This window comes from Euphorbia lathyris, chromosome 3 (assembly GCF_963576675.1).
Source record: "Euphorbia lathyris chromosome 3, ddEupLath1.1, whole genome shotgun sequence".
Taxonomy (NCBI): domain Eukaryota; kingdom Viridiplantae; phylum Streptophyta; class Magnoliopsida; order Malpighiales; family Euphorbiaceae; genus Euphorbia; species Euphorbia lathyris.
This window is the reverse complement of record NC_088912.1, coordinates 10,886,347-10,904,514: the sequence shown is the minus strand read 5'-3', so window position 1 is coordinate 10,904,514 and position 18,168 is coordinate 10,886,347. Positions and strand designations below refer to the sequence as shown.

General features: G+C 37.7%; 1 protein-coding gene across 1 annotated transcript; it reads left to right on the top strand.

Annotated features, from left to right (window-relative positions):
- The first annotated feature begins 10,759 nt into the window (after positions 1 to 10,759).
- On the top strand, positions 10,760 to 13,011 carry LOC136221866 (putative H/ACA ribonucleoprotein complex subunit 1-like protein 1). Its single transcript, XM_066009331.1, has 4 exons — positions 10,760 to 10,956; positions 11,061 to 11,209; positions 11,294 to 11,409; positions 12,663 to 13,011. Exons 1-4 carry the CDS (start codon positions 10,821 to 10,823, stop codon positions 12,823 to 12,825), a joined length of 564 nt encoding a protein of 187 aa, XP_065865403.1. The 5' UTR covers positions 10,760 to 10,820; the 3' UTR covers positions 12,826 to 13,011.
- The last annotated feature ends 5,157 nt before the right edge of the window (positions 13,012 to 18,168 follow it).

Sequence of the window (18,168 nt, the reverse complement as noted above, 5' to 3'; positions counted from 1 at the left end):
GGAGGTTCCATGTGCGCGGCAATGTGTTGCCCTCCATGTCCTGAATTTTAAATGTGGCGGATCCAATCTTGTCCACTATCTGATACGGACCCGTCCAGTTGAGCCCTAACTTGCCCTTGCCTTCTCGAGACTGGATTTTATCGGCCTTTCGGAGCACAAGATCACCTACATTCAGATCCACAAGCTTGGCATTTTTATCATGGTAAACGGCGATCCGTTGTTCATACGCCGCCATGCGTACATAGGCTTGGTCTCTTCGATCTCCTACCTGATCCAGACTTTCCCTTAGCCTTTTACCGTTGTCCTCCTCACAATAAAAGGCCACTCTATCGCTTGGGACCTGTATTTCGACTGGGATCACAGCCTCTACACCATGAGAGAGGGCGAATGGTGTTTCTCCTGTGGCCGTCCTAGGAGTGGTGCGATAAGCCCATAAAACGCTCGTCAGCTGATCCGCCCACTTCTTATCATGCTCTCCCAATCTCTTCTTTATCCCTTTTACGATCGTCCGGTTCGTGACTTCGGTCATTCCGTTGGACTGGGGATAATAAACGGAGGCAAATCTGTTCAGAATGCCCAACTCTTCACAGAAAGTTTTGAACTCGCTACAGTTGAACTGTGTTCCATTATCAGTGATGATGGTATGCGGAACACCGTATCTTCCCACGATGTTGTCTTTGATGAATTCCACCATTCGTTCTGCAGTGATGGAGGAGACAGCTTCGGCTTCTACCCACTTGGTGAAATGATCCACTGCCACTACCATGTACTTCCTCTATCGGTGAGTTGGAGGGAATGGCCCGACGATGTCTATTCCCCAGAGGGCGAATGGCCGTCCTTCTATGATGGGCCTTTGGAGATGTTTGGCAGTATGTGATTCATTCGCATGAATCTGGCAATTATGACAAGATTCTACCAATTTTTGTGCATCCAGTTCGGCCGTGGGCCAGTAGAAACCTGCTAACCTAGATTTCTTCAAAATGGTGGCGGATGCTTCATGGGCCCCACATGACCCCTCATGTAGCTCCTTGAGGACTTGTTGTCCCTCCTCCGGTAGAATACACTTTAACCAAGGGTGGCTAAAAGATTTTTCTATAAAGGCCATCGTTGATCATGGAGAAATAAGCCACTCTTCTAACTATCCGCCGTGCCTCTTCCTTATCCTCAGGTAAAGTTCCACATAGCAGATATTGTCGAATGGCCGATCTCCAGTCATCTTCTACTGTTGTGAGTAGGGATACTTCCTCTGAGGCGAAGGCTGGAGCTATTTTAACTTTGAAGGGACATTGTGGATCTGTCCAGTTCTCCTCACTGGACGCCGTTTTGGCCAAATGATCCGCCTCAGTGTTGGACCCCCAGGGTACATGAATCAGTTCCCATTTGGTTTCTTTTGCCTTAAGGTGATCTAGCAATTTTTTGACTTCTGCTACGTATTTGGCCAAAACATCATCTTTCACCTCGTAATTCTTGATTACTTGATTGACCATTAGTTTGGAGTCACTATAGATCACAATCCGCTCGGGAGTGATTTCTTTGAGTAGGCGTAATCCCAATATCAGAGCTTCATATTCAGCAGCATTATTAGTTGCATAAAAATTCAATTTTGCTGCGTACCGTAACTTTATGTATTGGGGACCCTTGATCACAACGCCTATGCCCGCTCCATTCGTCGAGGAGGCGCCGTCGGTGTACATTGTCCACTCTTCCATTGGAGGCTTGGGATGATCTATCCCTTCCTCAGTGAATTCATTCACAAAGTCTGCCAAGACCTGGCTTTTCAAAGCTGACCTGCTTTCATATCTCACATCGAATTCACCAAGGCGGATTGCCCATTCCATCAACCTTCCAGAAGTGTCCGGCTTCTGCAACACCTTTCTTATCGGTATATTCGTTCGAACCACCACAGTATGAGCCTGAAAATATGGCCTAAGGCGGATTGCTGTGGTGACAACAGCCAGTGCCATTTTATCAAGCTTAGAATATCTGGTTTCGGCATCTTTCAGAACCTTGCTCACATAATAAATCAGAAACTGCTGGCTGTCTTCCTCTCGTATCATGACCGTGCACATGGCTTTATCCGTAACCGATACGTACATGTAGAGGTCCTCTCCTTTCATCGGCCGACTCATCATGGGCGGCTCCGTGAGAAACCGTTTGATCCCTTCAAAGGCCTTTTTACAATCCTCATCCCATTCGAACGCCTTTTGCTTCTTGATAACCTCGTAAAAGGGCTGACATCTGCGCGCTGAACAGGAGATAAACCTGCCCAGGGCTATGATCCGCCCGTTAAGGCGTTGCACTTCTCTGATGTTCCGTGGTGCCTGCATTTCTAGGACAGCCTTAACCTTGTCAGGATTTGGGCTAACTCCTTTTTCGCTGATCATGAACCCTAAGAATTTTCCATACGTCGCACCAAAAGTACACTTCTCTGGGTTCAGCTTAATATTGTGGCGTCGGAGTACGTCCAGTACCTCCTTTACATCATCTGCATGCCTTTCTATGGTTGTACTTTTAATGATCATGTCATCCACATAGACTGAGTAGTTATCACCTTTGCTTTCTGCGAATATTTTGTTCATCATCCGCTGATAAGTGGCTCCTGCGTTCTTAAGCCCAAAGGGCATGACTTTGAAGCAATAAGTGGCTTGGTGAGTCACGAACGAGGTTTTGATTCTATCTGAAGGCTCCATGGGAATTTGATGATAACTCGACTTCACGTCTGTAAAGGAGTACATCGCATGTCCGACAGTTCCATCCACGAGTATGTCAATACATGGCAAAGGGTAGTTGTCTTTGGGACAAGCCTTGTTAAGATCTGTAAAGTCGATACACATGCGGTAAGATCCGCCTGCTTTCTTCACCAGAACAACGTTCGCCAACCATTGAGTGTAAAGTACCTCCTCAATGGCGTCCGCCCGTTGAAGCTTGGTGATCTCCTCCTCTATCACCTTCTGTCTTTCAAGCCCATGGTTCCTTCGCTTCTGAGCTACGGGAATTGCATCTTTGTCAATGTTGAGCTTGTGAGTGATCACGTCTGGACTGATCCCGGGGAGAATCTCATCCTTCCATGCGAAGACATCCTCCGCTTCACGGAGTACCTTGGTGATTGCGTCTTTAATTTCGCCCTTGAGCCCTTTAGCCATTCGCACCTGCTTTTCATCCGCCATAAGGTACATTTCTGTCTCGCCCAAGGCCATTGTGACGAGCTCCTCCTCATCCTCTTCTTTAGATTGGGGGCGAATCATTAGTGATGCCGAATATGTCTCCTGGGCCACCTTTTGGCTACCTCTGACCATTACACCTCCCTTGGCCGTGGGGATGTAAAGTGTTAAGTGGCGTATGGAGATAAGGGCTGCTACTTCGGAGATAAAGGGCCGTCCGAGGATGATATTGTAAGCTAACTGACCATCCAAGACAGAAAATTCCAAATCACCTTTCCAGACCTGATCATCGTCTGTAAGCTCGCAATCCAAAGTGACTTGGCCTTTTGTTTGGATAGTGTGTCCCGTCACTCCTAGGATATCAACCACAGTTGGCTCTACTTGGACTGGATCAATCATGAGTTTGGCGAAAGCTCCTCTGGTGATGACATTGCACGAACTCCCAGTATCAATCATCACTCTTTTCATCTCCCAGCCTTCCACCATCATAGTGACTACCAATGCATCCGCATGGGGAGAGATTTCAGGACCTACATCGGCAAAGGGGCGATTTAACGATGTTCTGTCAAGAGCGGTGGTCTTTGCCTTTTTCAGCATTGGTTGGTATCCAGGTCCGCCTGCTATGACATTAATGGTACCCTTTCCCTTCTTCTTTGGGTCCTCTTTGGATCTATCGCCATCTCCTTTCTTGCCATCACTTTGGATGAATCGATCCAATTTGCCTCTCTCAATGAGACGCTCGATTTCCCGAGCTAACTCCCAACATGCATCGGTGTCATGGCCATTTTTCCTGTGATATTTACAATAATTTTTAGGATTTTTACCAGTATTGGTGTACTCCCCCCCTTTTGGTTCGGGGTATGAAATGCTCCGTTTGTGTTGACTGTTCTCGATCCACATAAGGACTTCACTTTTAGAAGCGTTGAGAGGTGTGAAAGAGGTGACAAACGTTGATTTGTTCTTAGAACCTCTTTGCCTGCTTCTAGAGGAAGAATCCTGATGCTTGTCTTTGTCTCTATCTCGATGGCGAGATTCGCCCTTGTCCCTTTTAGGCGATAACAATGATCCTCGGTGAATGTCATCCACCTCGATAAAGTCTTTACAACGCTCCATCAATTCTGCCATGCTGGTGGGTTTCTTTCGAATTAGATCTTCTTGCAAGCTCTTACAAGTGGTGTTTCTCACAAAACATTCCACTGCTACGGAGATATCCACATCAACGATTTGTATGCACAATTGGTTAAAAGTGTCCACGTACTCCCGAAGGGATTCGTTCGCCTTCTGCTTTAACTCAAAAAGCTTCCCTGATTTAACCACTGGAGGAATACAGCCGGCGAATTTAGCGCAAAATTCCCTGCTCAATTGATCAAAACTGTTTATCGAGCCTGGAGGTAGAGACTGAAACCACCCATAGGCTGGACCCCCTAGCGTGGTGACAAACATTTTGCAGAGCACCGGCTCAGTGGCACGATTGAGTTTAAGCAGTATTCGGTATTTTCTGACGTGAGCTTCCGGATTGTCAACACCTGTGTATATAGCGAGATTATGTATTTTAAAAGCTCTATCTGTTTCCTCCGCCTCAATCCAAGCTGCGAAAGGCGAATCTCTATTGGCGAACGGATTATGCCTGGCATTTTCCTCATTCATACGGAGTACCAGAGCTCTAACTCTATCATCAAAATTCTCCGGATCCGCCCTTGGGCGACCCCTTCGTGGAGATCTGCTTGGAGAGGAAGAAGAGTTTGACCCAGATGATGGATCTGATGGCGAACGCCCTCCTCCGCTTCTGCGTCCGCCTCCTCCTCCGCTACTACCTCCTTCACCCCCCACCTGGGGGAGCTTGCCCACTACCCCCTCCATGGCTTCCCGACGGGATATGACCAACAGTTCCTCGGGGTGGCGGCGGCGGTGGTCCACTCAAATGGGGTGTCTCCCTTGGCCTTTTACTCCGTCTACGACCAGTAGATGGGGGCGATCGGCCACGATGGGAGGATTTCGGTCGTCGAGGCGAAGGTGATTTAGACCGCCTACCTTTCTCCTTTCTATGTTTTTTGTGTGTTCGCCCTTCGGATCCGCCAAGGGAGAGATTTGTCCGTGGGCGCCTCGGGATTTTGGACCCACCCAGATTTAACCTAGGATCCGTAGATCCGCCTGGAAGGGTTGAATCGTTTCTTTGACTTCCTTCTACGCCATTAGGGAATAACTCCCGATTGATTTGACGTTCTCCACCTGCTGCCGTGGTAGTTACCATAGAATCCGTGTTGTGAGCTTGGAGAAATGAAGAACTTTGGGCGCCCGGTCCAAAGTTTAATAAGGGCCAAGATGATACAGCCGATGTGGACGCCATGCTCCAATGCGGAGGAAGGGTCATAAATGACCGCAGGCGATTCCCCGTCTCGGGCCCAAACCGTTCTCCGATTGCTTGTGCACACATGTTGATGAAAGCATCTGGGTTCATACTACTTTCGACGTGCGTTGCAGGAGTAGTTGAATCTGTGCGGCCAACACTAGATGGTGTAACTAATGGTGTTTCAATCCCTGAAGAGGGATTCTGATCTCCAGTTGTCATAGTTTTTTAATGTGAACGAAAAACCCTTTGTTCGATTAAGGATTCCACGATCACCGCACCAATTGATAACAAGCAGAGAAATTCTGATCAACTCCCGTCCCTGTGGGGGCGTCGTTGGGTTCGACGGGGGGAAGCTCCGATGCCAAAGTCAGTAAGGTGAATCAAGGGAACAAACTGAATTGACAAAGGATGTGAGAATGTGTACCTTGATAGCCTAGGGATGTAGGCTATATATAGCTAGGAAGTCGCAACCTTCAGCAACTAGAAAGTCTCCATTAATGCTCCATTAATGGCGGTTACAGGTTATCTTTAACCTGGCGGTTAGCTAATTGATAGCTCATTAATGGTCTTTATGGCCGAGTCGGCGGTTAGCCGTTACTGTGGTGAATCAGGTGAAGGAGGAGATTCGCCTCATAGGTTCGCCAGCGGATCCCTTCAAGCTGGATCAAGAAGATCCGCCCGCCGGATCTTCTTTGGGGATCTGTACACGGCGTTTCTCTAGGTGAATATCCCTTTCGGTCCTTGGGATAATATCTCAATGTTATCAATTAATTAGATATAGTTAGTAGTTGGCATTTAAGGAAGTAGTTGGGGAATAAGTAGTTGGGAATTGATTGTTGTTTGTGTATATATATACTTGTAATACCTTTGAGAAATACAAGAAAACACACTTTCAAATAACCCTTGTGTAACAACATAGAGGAAAGAAGAAGAAAAGATTGCAATGTCCTTGTTTGAAAACACATGATAGACATCGGAAAACGACCTGTAGTTTTAGAAGAAGATGTGTGAGTGAGATTCACTTACAAAAGAGAAACTTAAGATAAACCATGAGAAAATTTAATATTTTAACGTGTATTCTGTGAGCAAATTAAAAAGCAGGAAAGTTAGAAAATGATAAGAGTCAATCTATTGTAGAAGTCATAGAAATCATAAGTGGAGCAGTTACTCAAGATGGTGGAGTACATGAATTACTAAATGGAAGTAGGAAGCTATTCTCAGCATCAATAAAAGGCATAAATCACAATGAAAAGACTACGACTCAACACACACTCAAACATAACTCTAATAGATTTGTTTTGACTTTATCAAGCTTAGTTTTTTTTTTTTGAATAAAAATTGAGAGAGGTAAAGGAATAGTCAAGGGACATCCTAACTAGGTTGGCAACCCCACTCCCCCCCCACAGGAACCGAGCCAAAGCGATACCCAAATATATTAAATAAAAGTCAAGGTACAAATAAAAGAAGAGTTAAGCAAAATGGAAACCTTCCAAAACACACAAGTCATCAAGAATAAACGAGTTACAAAAGGCATGAGATGAGTTCCACAAGACAATATTAGAAGCCATCACATTAAACCGAGGTAAGTACATTAGCAGCCATGTTTCCTTCTCGATAGATATGAGAGGCAATAATCTCCATACACGAGCATTGAGAAAGACAAGCAAGCCACTCTTGACGGAAATTTCATAGTACAACTGAATTGCAGCACTTGAGAAGATTGAGGACGTATCTCAAGTCGCATTCAATCCAGAGATTGTGCCACCTTTCTGCTAAGCCAGGTGGACCGCAAATATGACTTCCTTAAGCTCGACAATGTGTGAAAAACATGATGGGATAGCAAACACAAAATTGCCACATGCATATGGTTGAGTATTTCTAAAAATTCCCCCACACCAGAAGCACCAAACGAGCCAACAACAGATCCAACAATGTTTACTATTAACAACTTTAGTTTTTTAAGTTCATTTTTCATAGTTGTAATCTTTATCATTTCAATTTTCAATCAAATCCTTAAAACCATGTATACATGAAAATATGTTTTTTTTTTCATTTCAATTTTCATTGATCGGTCTTATAGAATCGGCCTATTGTATTTAAAATGCAATTTTGAAAGCTAAGTATAGACTGCTTATGGTGAAATTGAGATATAAAAAAAATTACTGGGAAATTTGCTCTTAAAACAATATTACTTTATTTTGAACAACTTTATATGTGAACAAGTTTTTATATTTTTGTTGTGTATTAAAATTATTCTAACTTAATTCTTTTAACCATTAGTCATAAAATAATATATTCAATATTATATTTGTCTGATCATATACTAATACTCTTGCATTAACATATCACCACCATTATATAAAACTCATATTATATGCTTGAAGAGGTTATCAAACAACTCTCGTTACCACATGCAGTCATCAAGTTGGTCTTTGATATAATTAGAAACTACAAGTGTTCTATCAAGTATTTTACCCATAAAAATGATAGCTTCGAACAGTTTGTAACAAATCTTTAGTCTCATGATGACATAGTGGAACAAATTTCTGTTATCATCTTGAAAGTTCTTCAAAGACCAAACAGACTAAAATTACACAGAGACATTGAATAAAAGGAACTCTTATGAATCCAAGTACTCTTCTTTTCCTAAAGAAGAATCTGTCGTGTATAAGAAGGCTTTGTTCAAGTACATGACTACGAATAACTTTTACAACTAGAACAAATTATGAAACTTTTTGAAAATTCGCGTTACTTTCCGTTGATTTTGCAGATTGAACAATGTTTTTTTTCTACATGGATATATTTTATGGTATTTTCTAAAATTTTAAGTATGGTATGCTAACATATTTGTGTGAAACGAAATTATTCGTAACAAAACTCATTTTTTATACCTAACATGTTACAGAGGAGCAGAGCCGATTTTGACATTTTATAAGTCAGGCAAAATAAAAGATAAACGACTCTTAATAAAAAAATAGTTATACTTAAAAGTTTAAAATAGAAATTTGGACCCATTTTAGGCTTAAAATATTATATTATTTCGTCCCATTTTAGACCTAAACAGGTATTCTAACTATATTTATAATAAAAAAAGATTATATATAAGCAAAAAATACATTTGGACCACTTTTAGCATTGGGTTCTAGGTGGCCTTACTCCTGACCTATGTTCAGGGCTAACCCTGCACTAAGTAACACTTCCACAATTTTCTCGTAAATTGTGTAACAATTAAGCGTAGCGGTGTTACCTTTTAGTTTTAATTAAAATACAATCCAACCGTATAATAAAATTAGAATCATAGTATCTGTTTGATTCTCCTTTATGTAACTCATTTTCATATTTTACTCCAAACGATAAATATAAAGTAAAGAAACAACTACTTCTAAGGCTAAATCAACTAACTGCTAAAAATAACAAATAGCTGACAACAATAAACATTATACATCAACATCTGAATTAAAGAAACTCTTAATATATTAAGGTCCCGTTTGTTTCGGAAAAAATATTGTGTTTTGGAAAATGTAATGCAGGGAAAATATTGTGCAGGAAAATAAAATATTTTCCTGTGTTTAGCAACAACACTGGAAAATATTTTTCGGTGTTTGGCTACAACACTGGAAAATATTTTCCAACCACTAAAAACGTGAAACACACAAAAAAACGTGAAAATTTGTTTAAAACACAAAAAGTGAAAAATTGCGAAAATCACGAAAAGTAAAAAAATATTAAAAACATGGAAACATGGAAAAAAGTGGAAAAAACACAAAAATGTGAAAAAAAATTAATGTTAAAAACACGAAAAACGTTTTTTTTCACATTTTCGGCATTTTTTGTACATCTTCTCGTGTTATTAACGTTATTGTGTTTTTTTTTTGCATTTTTTCTTTATTTTTTAGTGTTTTCACATTTAGTTTTTCGGTTTTTCCCGTTTTCTTTTTTTTTTTTCGCGTTTTGCTACTTTTTCGTGTTATTCACGTTTTTCCATGTTTTTCGTATTTTTCACATTTTCGTGTTTTGTTTGCATTTTTTGTCTTCATGTTTATCGCGTTTTTCACTTATTGTCACATTTTTGTGTTTTAGCATTTTTCGCGTTTTCACGTTTTTCGTATTTTTTCATGTTTTTTGTATTTTTCACGTTTTTGTATAATTCAGGTTTTCTCACTTTTTCGCGTTCTTCATGTTTTATGCTTTTTCAATTGTTTTTTTTTGTGTTTTTGTGTTTTTCACGTTTGTTCACTTTTCATGGTTTTTACGGGTTTTTTTCATATTCTCGTGTTTGGTAACGTTTCCACGTTATTCATGTTTTTTTGTGTTTCATATTTTTGTATTTTTACATTTTTTAACGTTTTTCCATTTTTCTCTAAACGCGTATGTTTTGGGGAAAATATTTTACCATTTTCAAAAGGGTAAAACATTTTTCCTTATTTCTTCATTCATTTTCCATTGACTTACCACTTATTTTCCTGCCCAAACAAACACTGGAACATTGGAAAGAATATTTTCCTCCAAACAAACGGGGCTTAAGATGCAAAAAAAATCTATGTAAAATTAAAATTGATTTGAGTGTTTTAAAAATCTTATATCGCTGAAATTAGAGATTTTGAGTTAAAATTATAGCGTTGGTAACAAATAAAAATTAGAGATTTTAGTGTATGATATTTTTAAAATAAAAATAAATATATTTAATATAATACAAATAAAAATTATCAATTTGATTAAAGCTAAAATATTATTATCATTCGTTATGTAGAATGTTTATGTAATTCATCCAAAATAAAAGGGAAATTTACATAGAAATTAAAATTTAAAAATTTATTTACAACTATATCAAATAATGATTTTGAATTATACCAAACTAGTAAAATCATCATTTTTAATATATTTTAAAGATTAGAATTTATAATTTAACTGTCTATGATATATTTTCTAAGGTTTAGGATTTATGAATTGGGTTTAAATTTTTTAAATTAGGGTGTAAAATCATACTTTATCTTTAATATATAGAAAATAATGATATATTAAAAATTAAATTTAATAATATGATTTAGTTGTAATTTTATAGTTATTTATGATATTCATATATTTGACCCAAAATAAAACTACAAAATCCATGAAGCCGAAGCGTCAATGGGCTTTTTAGATATGGCCCATGATCCAGTAAGTTAGAGGCCAGGGTCATTTTGGTCATTGTCTAAAGCCCTAACAAGCTCAACAAAAACCCTAAAACCCTAAAATCACACGAAAATAAAACCCTCTTCCATAGTCCTCTTTTTTGCAGTCTTTCTTTCCTTATTCCTTACTACTGAACTATGAGACCACCAAGAGGCGGCGGTTTTAGAGGCAGAGACGGTGGTCGCCGCGGCGGCGGAGGCCGTGATCGTGGTGGTGGTAGACGTGGAGGCTTCGGTGGATATCGTGATGAGGGACCTCCTTCCGAAGTCGTAGGTTCGTTCTATTCATCAATTTGCTGCTTTCCTTTTGCTGTTTTAGGATCTGATTTTTTTTCTTCTCCTATTCAATTGATTATTTTTTGGTTGTAATTTTTGTAGAGGTTTCCACATTTCTTCACGCGTGTGAAGGTGATGCAGTGACGAAACTCACCAACGAGAAAATACCGTACTTCAATGCCCCGGTTTTTCTACAGAACAAGACTCAGATAGGGAAAGTGGATGAAATCTTCGGTCCGATTAATGAATCTGTGAGCATTTTACTACTTTCTGTTAGTGTATATTTTGCGTTTCAGGTGTTTGTTTATATGTTTCTAAGACTTCTGCTGTTTCAGTTATTTTCTATTAAGATGATGGAAGGCATTGTGGCAACTTCCTATGCTCCTGGGGACAAGTTCTACATTGATCCAAATAAGCTTTTACCTCTTGCGAGATTTCTTCCACAACCAAAGTACGTTTGTGTACTCTTTTCATATTACTTTGAACAGATTAATCATGATGAGTTTGTTTGGTGAAATTACTTGTATGCTATGTTACTCTGCTTTAGTTCCGTGTGTCCGTGTCCGCGCAACATAGCATGTATGGTGTGCTAGATAGAAGAGTTTGTATTAGAGAGAAGTTGTTTCCTTAGTTAAGATTATCCTCGAGTGAATTGATAGAAAGCTGTGTTGAATGGACATAGAAACGGATACAGACACACATCCGAAGCGTTATTTCTAGAAAATAACCTTCAAACAAAAACAGATATGGACACAAAGTGTATTATGGAAACAAGTTGCATTTTTTGAAAGCTTGTAGGATGATCTATAAAATATTAGAGATTTACTGAACACGTAATTAGCATTAATCTACTCCTTGGTACCCATTACATTCTAGCAAACAAGTTTTAAGGCTTGCCAATTTTCGTAAATTACGGAAACCTGATCTGGAAAGCCGGGTTAAATGCACCATTGATAATGAACTTTCATAGTTGTCTCAAAATGGTCACGTAACTTCAATTTGTTTCAATAAAACCATTCAACTTTGAATTTTGTCAAAATAAAGTCACTTTGGCGACTTCAAAAACAAAAGGATACCGGAAATATGACGCGGCTTCCATCTAGACCTTATACTCTATCGCATTAAACTATTATATCAGATTGCTTAAATATGTTTTGTTTGTTAAAATATATAATTATGCTGCCTGTTTATAAGGAATTTAAGTTTTTAAAATGTATCAACATTTCTTTAATCTATATAAGTTCTAGATGCTAGCAAGAGATTAACTTTGGTGAGTTTTATTTGAGTTTAAGGTTTTAATAAAAAACGTTGAAAAATGGCAGCCACATGTTGTTTTGGCCAGCGGTGAAAGTTAACTATGGCTGACCACATCACTTTTCTGGTGTCATTGTGCTCTTGAACTCGACTGATTGACTTTATTAAGATAAAAATCGGAGTTGAATGATTTTATTGAGACAAATCAAAATTCGGTGACAATTTTGAGACCAACGGTGCATATAACTCTTGGAAAGTCTCGTACAAGTTTCCCAGAGTTTCAGATTCCGAAACGTTTATCAAAACATGAAACACTTAAAATCAAAGTTCCTGTGCAATATAGGTTGATATTTGTAGCAGCATGGACCGCCATTATTCTGCAACCCTTTTAATAACATTTGGCAGTGCTAAAATGATATTCATATTGTAATAGTCATGGTATTTTTGCAGGGGGCAGGCACAAGCTGGTTCTAGAGGCGGCTTTCGCGGAAGAGGTGGTGGCTCTAGAGGCGGACCTCGAGGAAGAGGTGGCCCTGGCTTCCGCGGAAGAGGTGGTGGTGGAAGAGGACCTCCGAGAGGTCGTGGTGGTTTTAGGGGTAGAGGACGGTTTTAGAAGTTCAGGTAAAGGAATTGATGTATCTCTTATTTTTCATTTTGAGTTTTCTTTTTATGTTCCAAACATTTAATATTTGGATTTTTAGTTTTGAATATCAACTCTAGTTAGCAACATGGTATTTTTGCTTGCACATGTATCATCATTTTCTCTGTTTTTAACATGTAATCATCAGTTCCTGTTTTATAGGATTAGTCATTTTTCATTTATTTTGAGTTTTCGTTGCATGATTTTCATTTGGTAAAATACATCCACTACCCCTGAATTATAGTGCTTCTAACATTGTGATCCCTGAACTTTACCCCACGTAATAATTAAAATAGTGGGGTCTCTTATAATAATTGTGCGTCCATATTACACGTGTCAAAATATGTATGAGAGGTCCTCTATTTGACATGGAGAACCGGGTGCTTCTAATAATTTGCTGTAGTGCTGATGACTTTTTTCAAAAAAAAAAAGTCTTAAAAATTTAGGGAAGTATGTGGTTTGCTATGTGGTTTAAAAGTTCGTAAATAGAGGTTTGTGACATGTTTTTTTTTGTTAAGTTCTAATTACAGTCGAATGCATTTTTATCTTAAATTATTCTTGCATATCGAGAAAACACCTAAAAACAACTACCCGAATCAAAACAATAAATCATATGGTGAACATTTTATTTAAGTGCATTTTATATAGCTGTGATTTGATTTTGGAGTGTGTTTTATCAATATTTTTATTTTTTTTTTGTATTTTGCCTTAAAAAAATTTGTTAGTGCCCCCAAATTAAAATAATACCTAAAGAGTTATTGAATTTTTTTTAAATAAATTATAAATTTTTAACCATCTTATATTAAGGTCATTTTGAAACTCTCCCGGTTGAGCATTCTAAGGTTATCCCTTGCAACAATCTCAACATTCCCTCTTCTATTCACTGCCTGAGTTCTTTTGTTCACGTTGATTTTAACCCATCCCAAAGGAGGTTTGGACCAAGAAAGAATTTGACGAATGTTGCTGCCTGTTGGTGATACTGCAGCCGATGTAGAGGAAGATGATCGTAGGAACAACACCGACTTGAACCACTCGGAAGCTTTGGACACAACTTAAACAACAAATTCCGTTGTGTTCCTGACTTTCGGTTAGCACAGAATTGAACCACTCAGACGCTTGGACACACAACTTAAACAAGATGATCGTAGGAACAACACCGAATTGAACCACTCGGAAGCTTTGGACACAACTTAAACAACAAATTCCGTTGTGTTCCTGACTTTCGGTTAGCACAGAATTGAACCACTCAGACGCTTGGACACACAACTTAAACAACAAATTCCGTTGTGTTTCAGACTTTCGGTTGAAGATGATGTTGGAGGTAAGCCAAATCGATCTTGCCCTATCGTTGGACATGCAGTCAGTAGCGAATTTCCCTTTTGAATAAATTAGCATTGGTTGGAAGGTTGTCAAGAATTAGTCTCCAAATAAAATTTTTAATCTTGTTTGGACGTTGAAATTTCAAATGAGTCGCCTCTGGTTAACTTGCGGGTTTAAGAAAAGATGAACCATTTGTGATGGTAAAGGTTAAAAAAAGAATACGATTTGCATCCTCCTCAACACAAACATCCCTAACCGAATATAAATAAAAATATTATTTTTTATGACTTCTTTTAATATCGGATGGATTCCAGTTGAATTTTTTTGTGAACTTTTAACTCTTGATCTTTTATTTTTTATTTTTTTTATTTTTCTACTAGTCTGGTTTTAATTTTAATATTTTAAAGTCCATAAAAAAGATAGGGTTTAGAAACAAAATGTTTAGGACTTTTTTTTTTTTTTTTGAAAAAGAAAGGATCATATGAAACATAGTCAACAAATAAAGAATGTAAAATCAAATAAGGAGGGATAGATGGAATTCTGACAAAGAATGAGAAGCTCGAGCGAGCTCATTCACAGAACGGCTAATACAACATATAGTAATGTCATTAAATTGAGAAAGCAACTGTTTACAGTCTTCAATGATAGACCCGTAATCAAAACAAAACTGGATTGTCATAGATGAGTAACAACCAATTGAGCGATCAGTTTCCACCAAAATCACATCTACTCGGGTGTGTTATTTATCTAGCTGAGAGCTTCTTGTATCCCGATCGCCTCACCCTCCTTCGGGCCGAAGGTACTAGCAATCGAGGGTAAATCCCTACAAAAGCATTATCGGGGTAAAACCCCACAAAACTTGCACCATTTTAGACGTTAGGAATAAAATTATTTCTAATTGTAAATGTTAGGAGTATTTTTACCTTATCCCTTATTTTTTTTTTGTAAGGCTTATTAATATTTAGGGATGAGGTGCAAAAATACCATTAACATTTATATCCAGGAGCAATTTACTCTTAACGTCTAAAATTATGCAATTTTATCCCAAATTTGACAAGTTGGATCAATTCCGAATATCATTATAAAAACACATATATTTTGTTCATTATTCTGCACCAATTATGATTTAATAATTGATTTTTAAATTCGGCAAAATATTTGAACTTTTTTTGTTTAACTCATACAAAATACAATATTTTTTTTATAATTTTTTTCAGCGTTTAATCATATGTTTGTGATCTGTTACTAATTAATGATAAACTGGCACACATGTGAAGTGTGGATGATAAGATTCATGATCGAAAATACAGTTTGATGAATTATTTCTCAACTTGACTCAACTTATCAACGTTAGGGGTAAAATTATCTTGAATACCAATGTTAGAGGCAAAATTCCACCATTTTAGACGTTAAAAATAAAGTTGCTCTTGACCGTAAACGTTTGGATATTTTGACACCTTGTCCCTATTTTTTTTTTTTTTTTATGTTGATATATGGAGTTCATTATCAATATGGTGATGACTAATGATAATTGAGGTACAATTAATATTTAGAATAGGCTTAATACATCATTTGCCTCCTGAACTTGTCTAAAAAGCTTGATTGGACCCTTGAATTTTCAAAGTGTTCCGATAGCCTCCTGAACTTGTAAAAAATGTTCAGTTAGCCCCCTGAACTTACGTAAAACGTAATCAATTGATCACTCGGTCGTAAAAAAAAGTAAGTTAAATGCGGAAGATGTATTCCACGAGTCTTATAAAAAGTAAAACGACCAAAATCAGAATATACGATTCTAATATTAGAGAAGACAAGTTCTATAGTTGAGCAAGTAATAACTTTCTTTTTAATCTATTTTTTAATTATGTAATAACATTCTAAGATACGTGGAATACATCTTTCGCATTTAACTTACTTTTTTACGACCGAGTGATTAATTGATTATGTTTTACGCAAGTTCAGGGGGCTAACTAAACATTTTTTGCAAGTTCAGGGGACTATCGAAATATTTTGAAAGTTCAGGGAGCCAATCAAGCTTTTTGGACAAGTTCAGGGGGCAAATGATGTATTAAACCTTTAGAATAATGACGAAACTTAATTGTAACATTTTAATCCTAATATTTAGAATAATGTCAAAAGTGCAGATTTAGCATTAAAGTATAAATTGTACAAATTTAATCCTAATATTTCTAAGTAAAATCAATTTTAGTTTTATATTATCAAAAATTTGAAAACACTAGCTTAACTGTTATTAAACTGTCATATCAGACTTTTCAAATATTAATTATGACTAAAATATTTAGTGTTTTTAAAAAACATTGTTAAATTGCTAACAACTAAATTTGTTATATATAAGTAATCACAATTTTTTTAATTGTCTGTACGATGTTATTAATAAAGTTAAAACAACCAAAAAAAATGTACGAAACTACTTCAGTTAACGATAAACATGTTTGGAAGTTCCGATATAACAATTAAATAATAGTCAAAATCAGTACTCCCTCCGTCCCATAATATTTGTCTTTCTAGAGAATTTTTTTTGTTCCATAATGTTTGACATTTTGATTCAATCAATGTACATTTATTGATGTTTTACCAAATATACATCTATTTAAGTTGCATTTTTATTTTAAGAATAAATAAAAATTAATTGATGGATGCAATTAATACAAGGGTAACAAAGTCTTTTAGTTAATATTAATTATATTTCTTAATTCGTGTCATAACTTTAAAAGACAAATTTTATGGAACAGATAGAGTATTTTCGCTTAATACATCATTTGTCCCCTAAATTTATCTAAAAAGCTTGATTGACCCCCTGAACTTTCAAAGTGTCTCGATAGCCCTTTGAACTTGCATAAAATATTCAATTAGCCCCATGAACTTGCGTAAAAAGTAATCAATTGATCACACAGTCGCAAAAAAAATAAGTTAAATGCGAAAGATGTATTGTACGAGTCTTAAAAAAAAGTAAAACGGCCAAAATCGGGGTATACAGTTCTAATATTAGAGAAGACAAGTTGTATAGTTGAGCAAGTAATAACTTCATTTTTAATTTGTTTTTCAATTATGTAATAACATTCTAAGATGCCTGGAATACATCTTCCGCATTTAACTTACTTTTTTGTAACCGAGTGATCAATTGATTACATTTTACGCAAGTTCAGAGGGCTAACTGAACATTTTATGCAAGTTCAGAGGGCTATCAGGAAACTTTGAAAGTTCAGAGGGCCAATCAAGCTTTTTGAACAAGTTCAGGAAGCAAATGATGTATTAAGCTGAGTATTTTTTTTTTAAAAATTTTCGGTTACGTATTCCTAAAATTAATCATACTTAAAATTATTATTTTTTGAACAGAAGGAAGGGCCTAGGCCCCGAAAACAAGCGAAACAAAACTACTCTAAATCCCGAGCTCTCCTGAGGATGCCTGAACCAGATCTGTCCGTATCAATGATGTCCACTAAGCCTGCAGGGGGATTCTCACACTCGTGATACCCTAAACTTCTATCTCCTGCGAAATTTTCCATAAAATCCGCTGCTCTATTCCCTTCGCGAAGGACATGAACAACTTTGACATCCTGATTCAAACCAATCTGTTTCCGACACTCTTCAAGCAGCCAATCATACCGATGAACCCGATTTCCTTTCCTCCTGAGAAGGTCCACCGTTAACTGAGAATCAATCTCAAAAATTACCTTCTTCCATCCCTTTCTCCCAGCAAGCTCCAAATCGTAATAGATACCCCATATCTCCGATAGGTCCACGGAGCAGATTCCCAAACTACAGAAGAAACCCCCTAACCAGTCTCCGTTTTTGTCCCAAGCAATCCCTCCACAAGTCGCATGACCTGTGCTGTTGCTGCGCGCCCCATCACAATTGAACTTAATCCAGCCCTCCTCCGGTGGCAGCCACTGAACCAAACGATCCGTCGCATGAGGTGGAGCAATACTCGTATTCCGACCAGTCCTCACCGCCTCGGCTTGCTCCGACGCCAAGCGG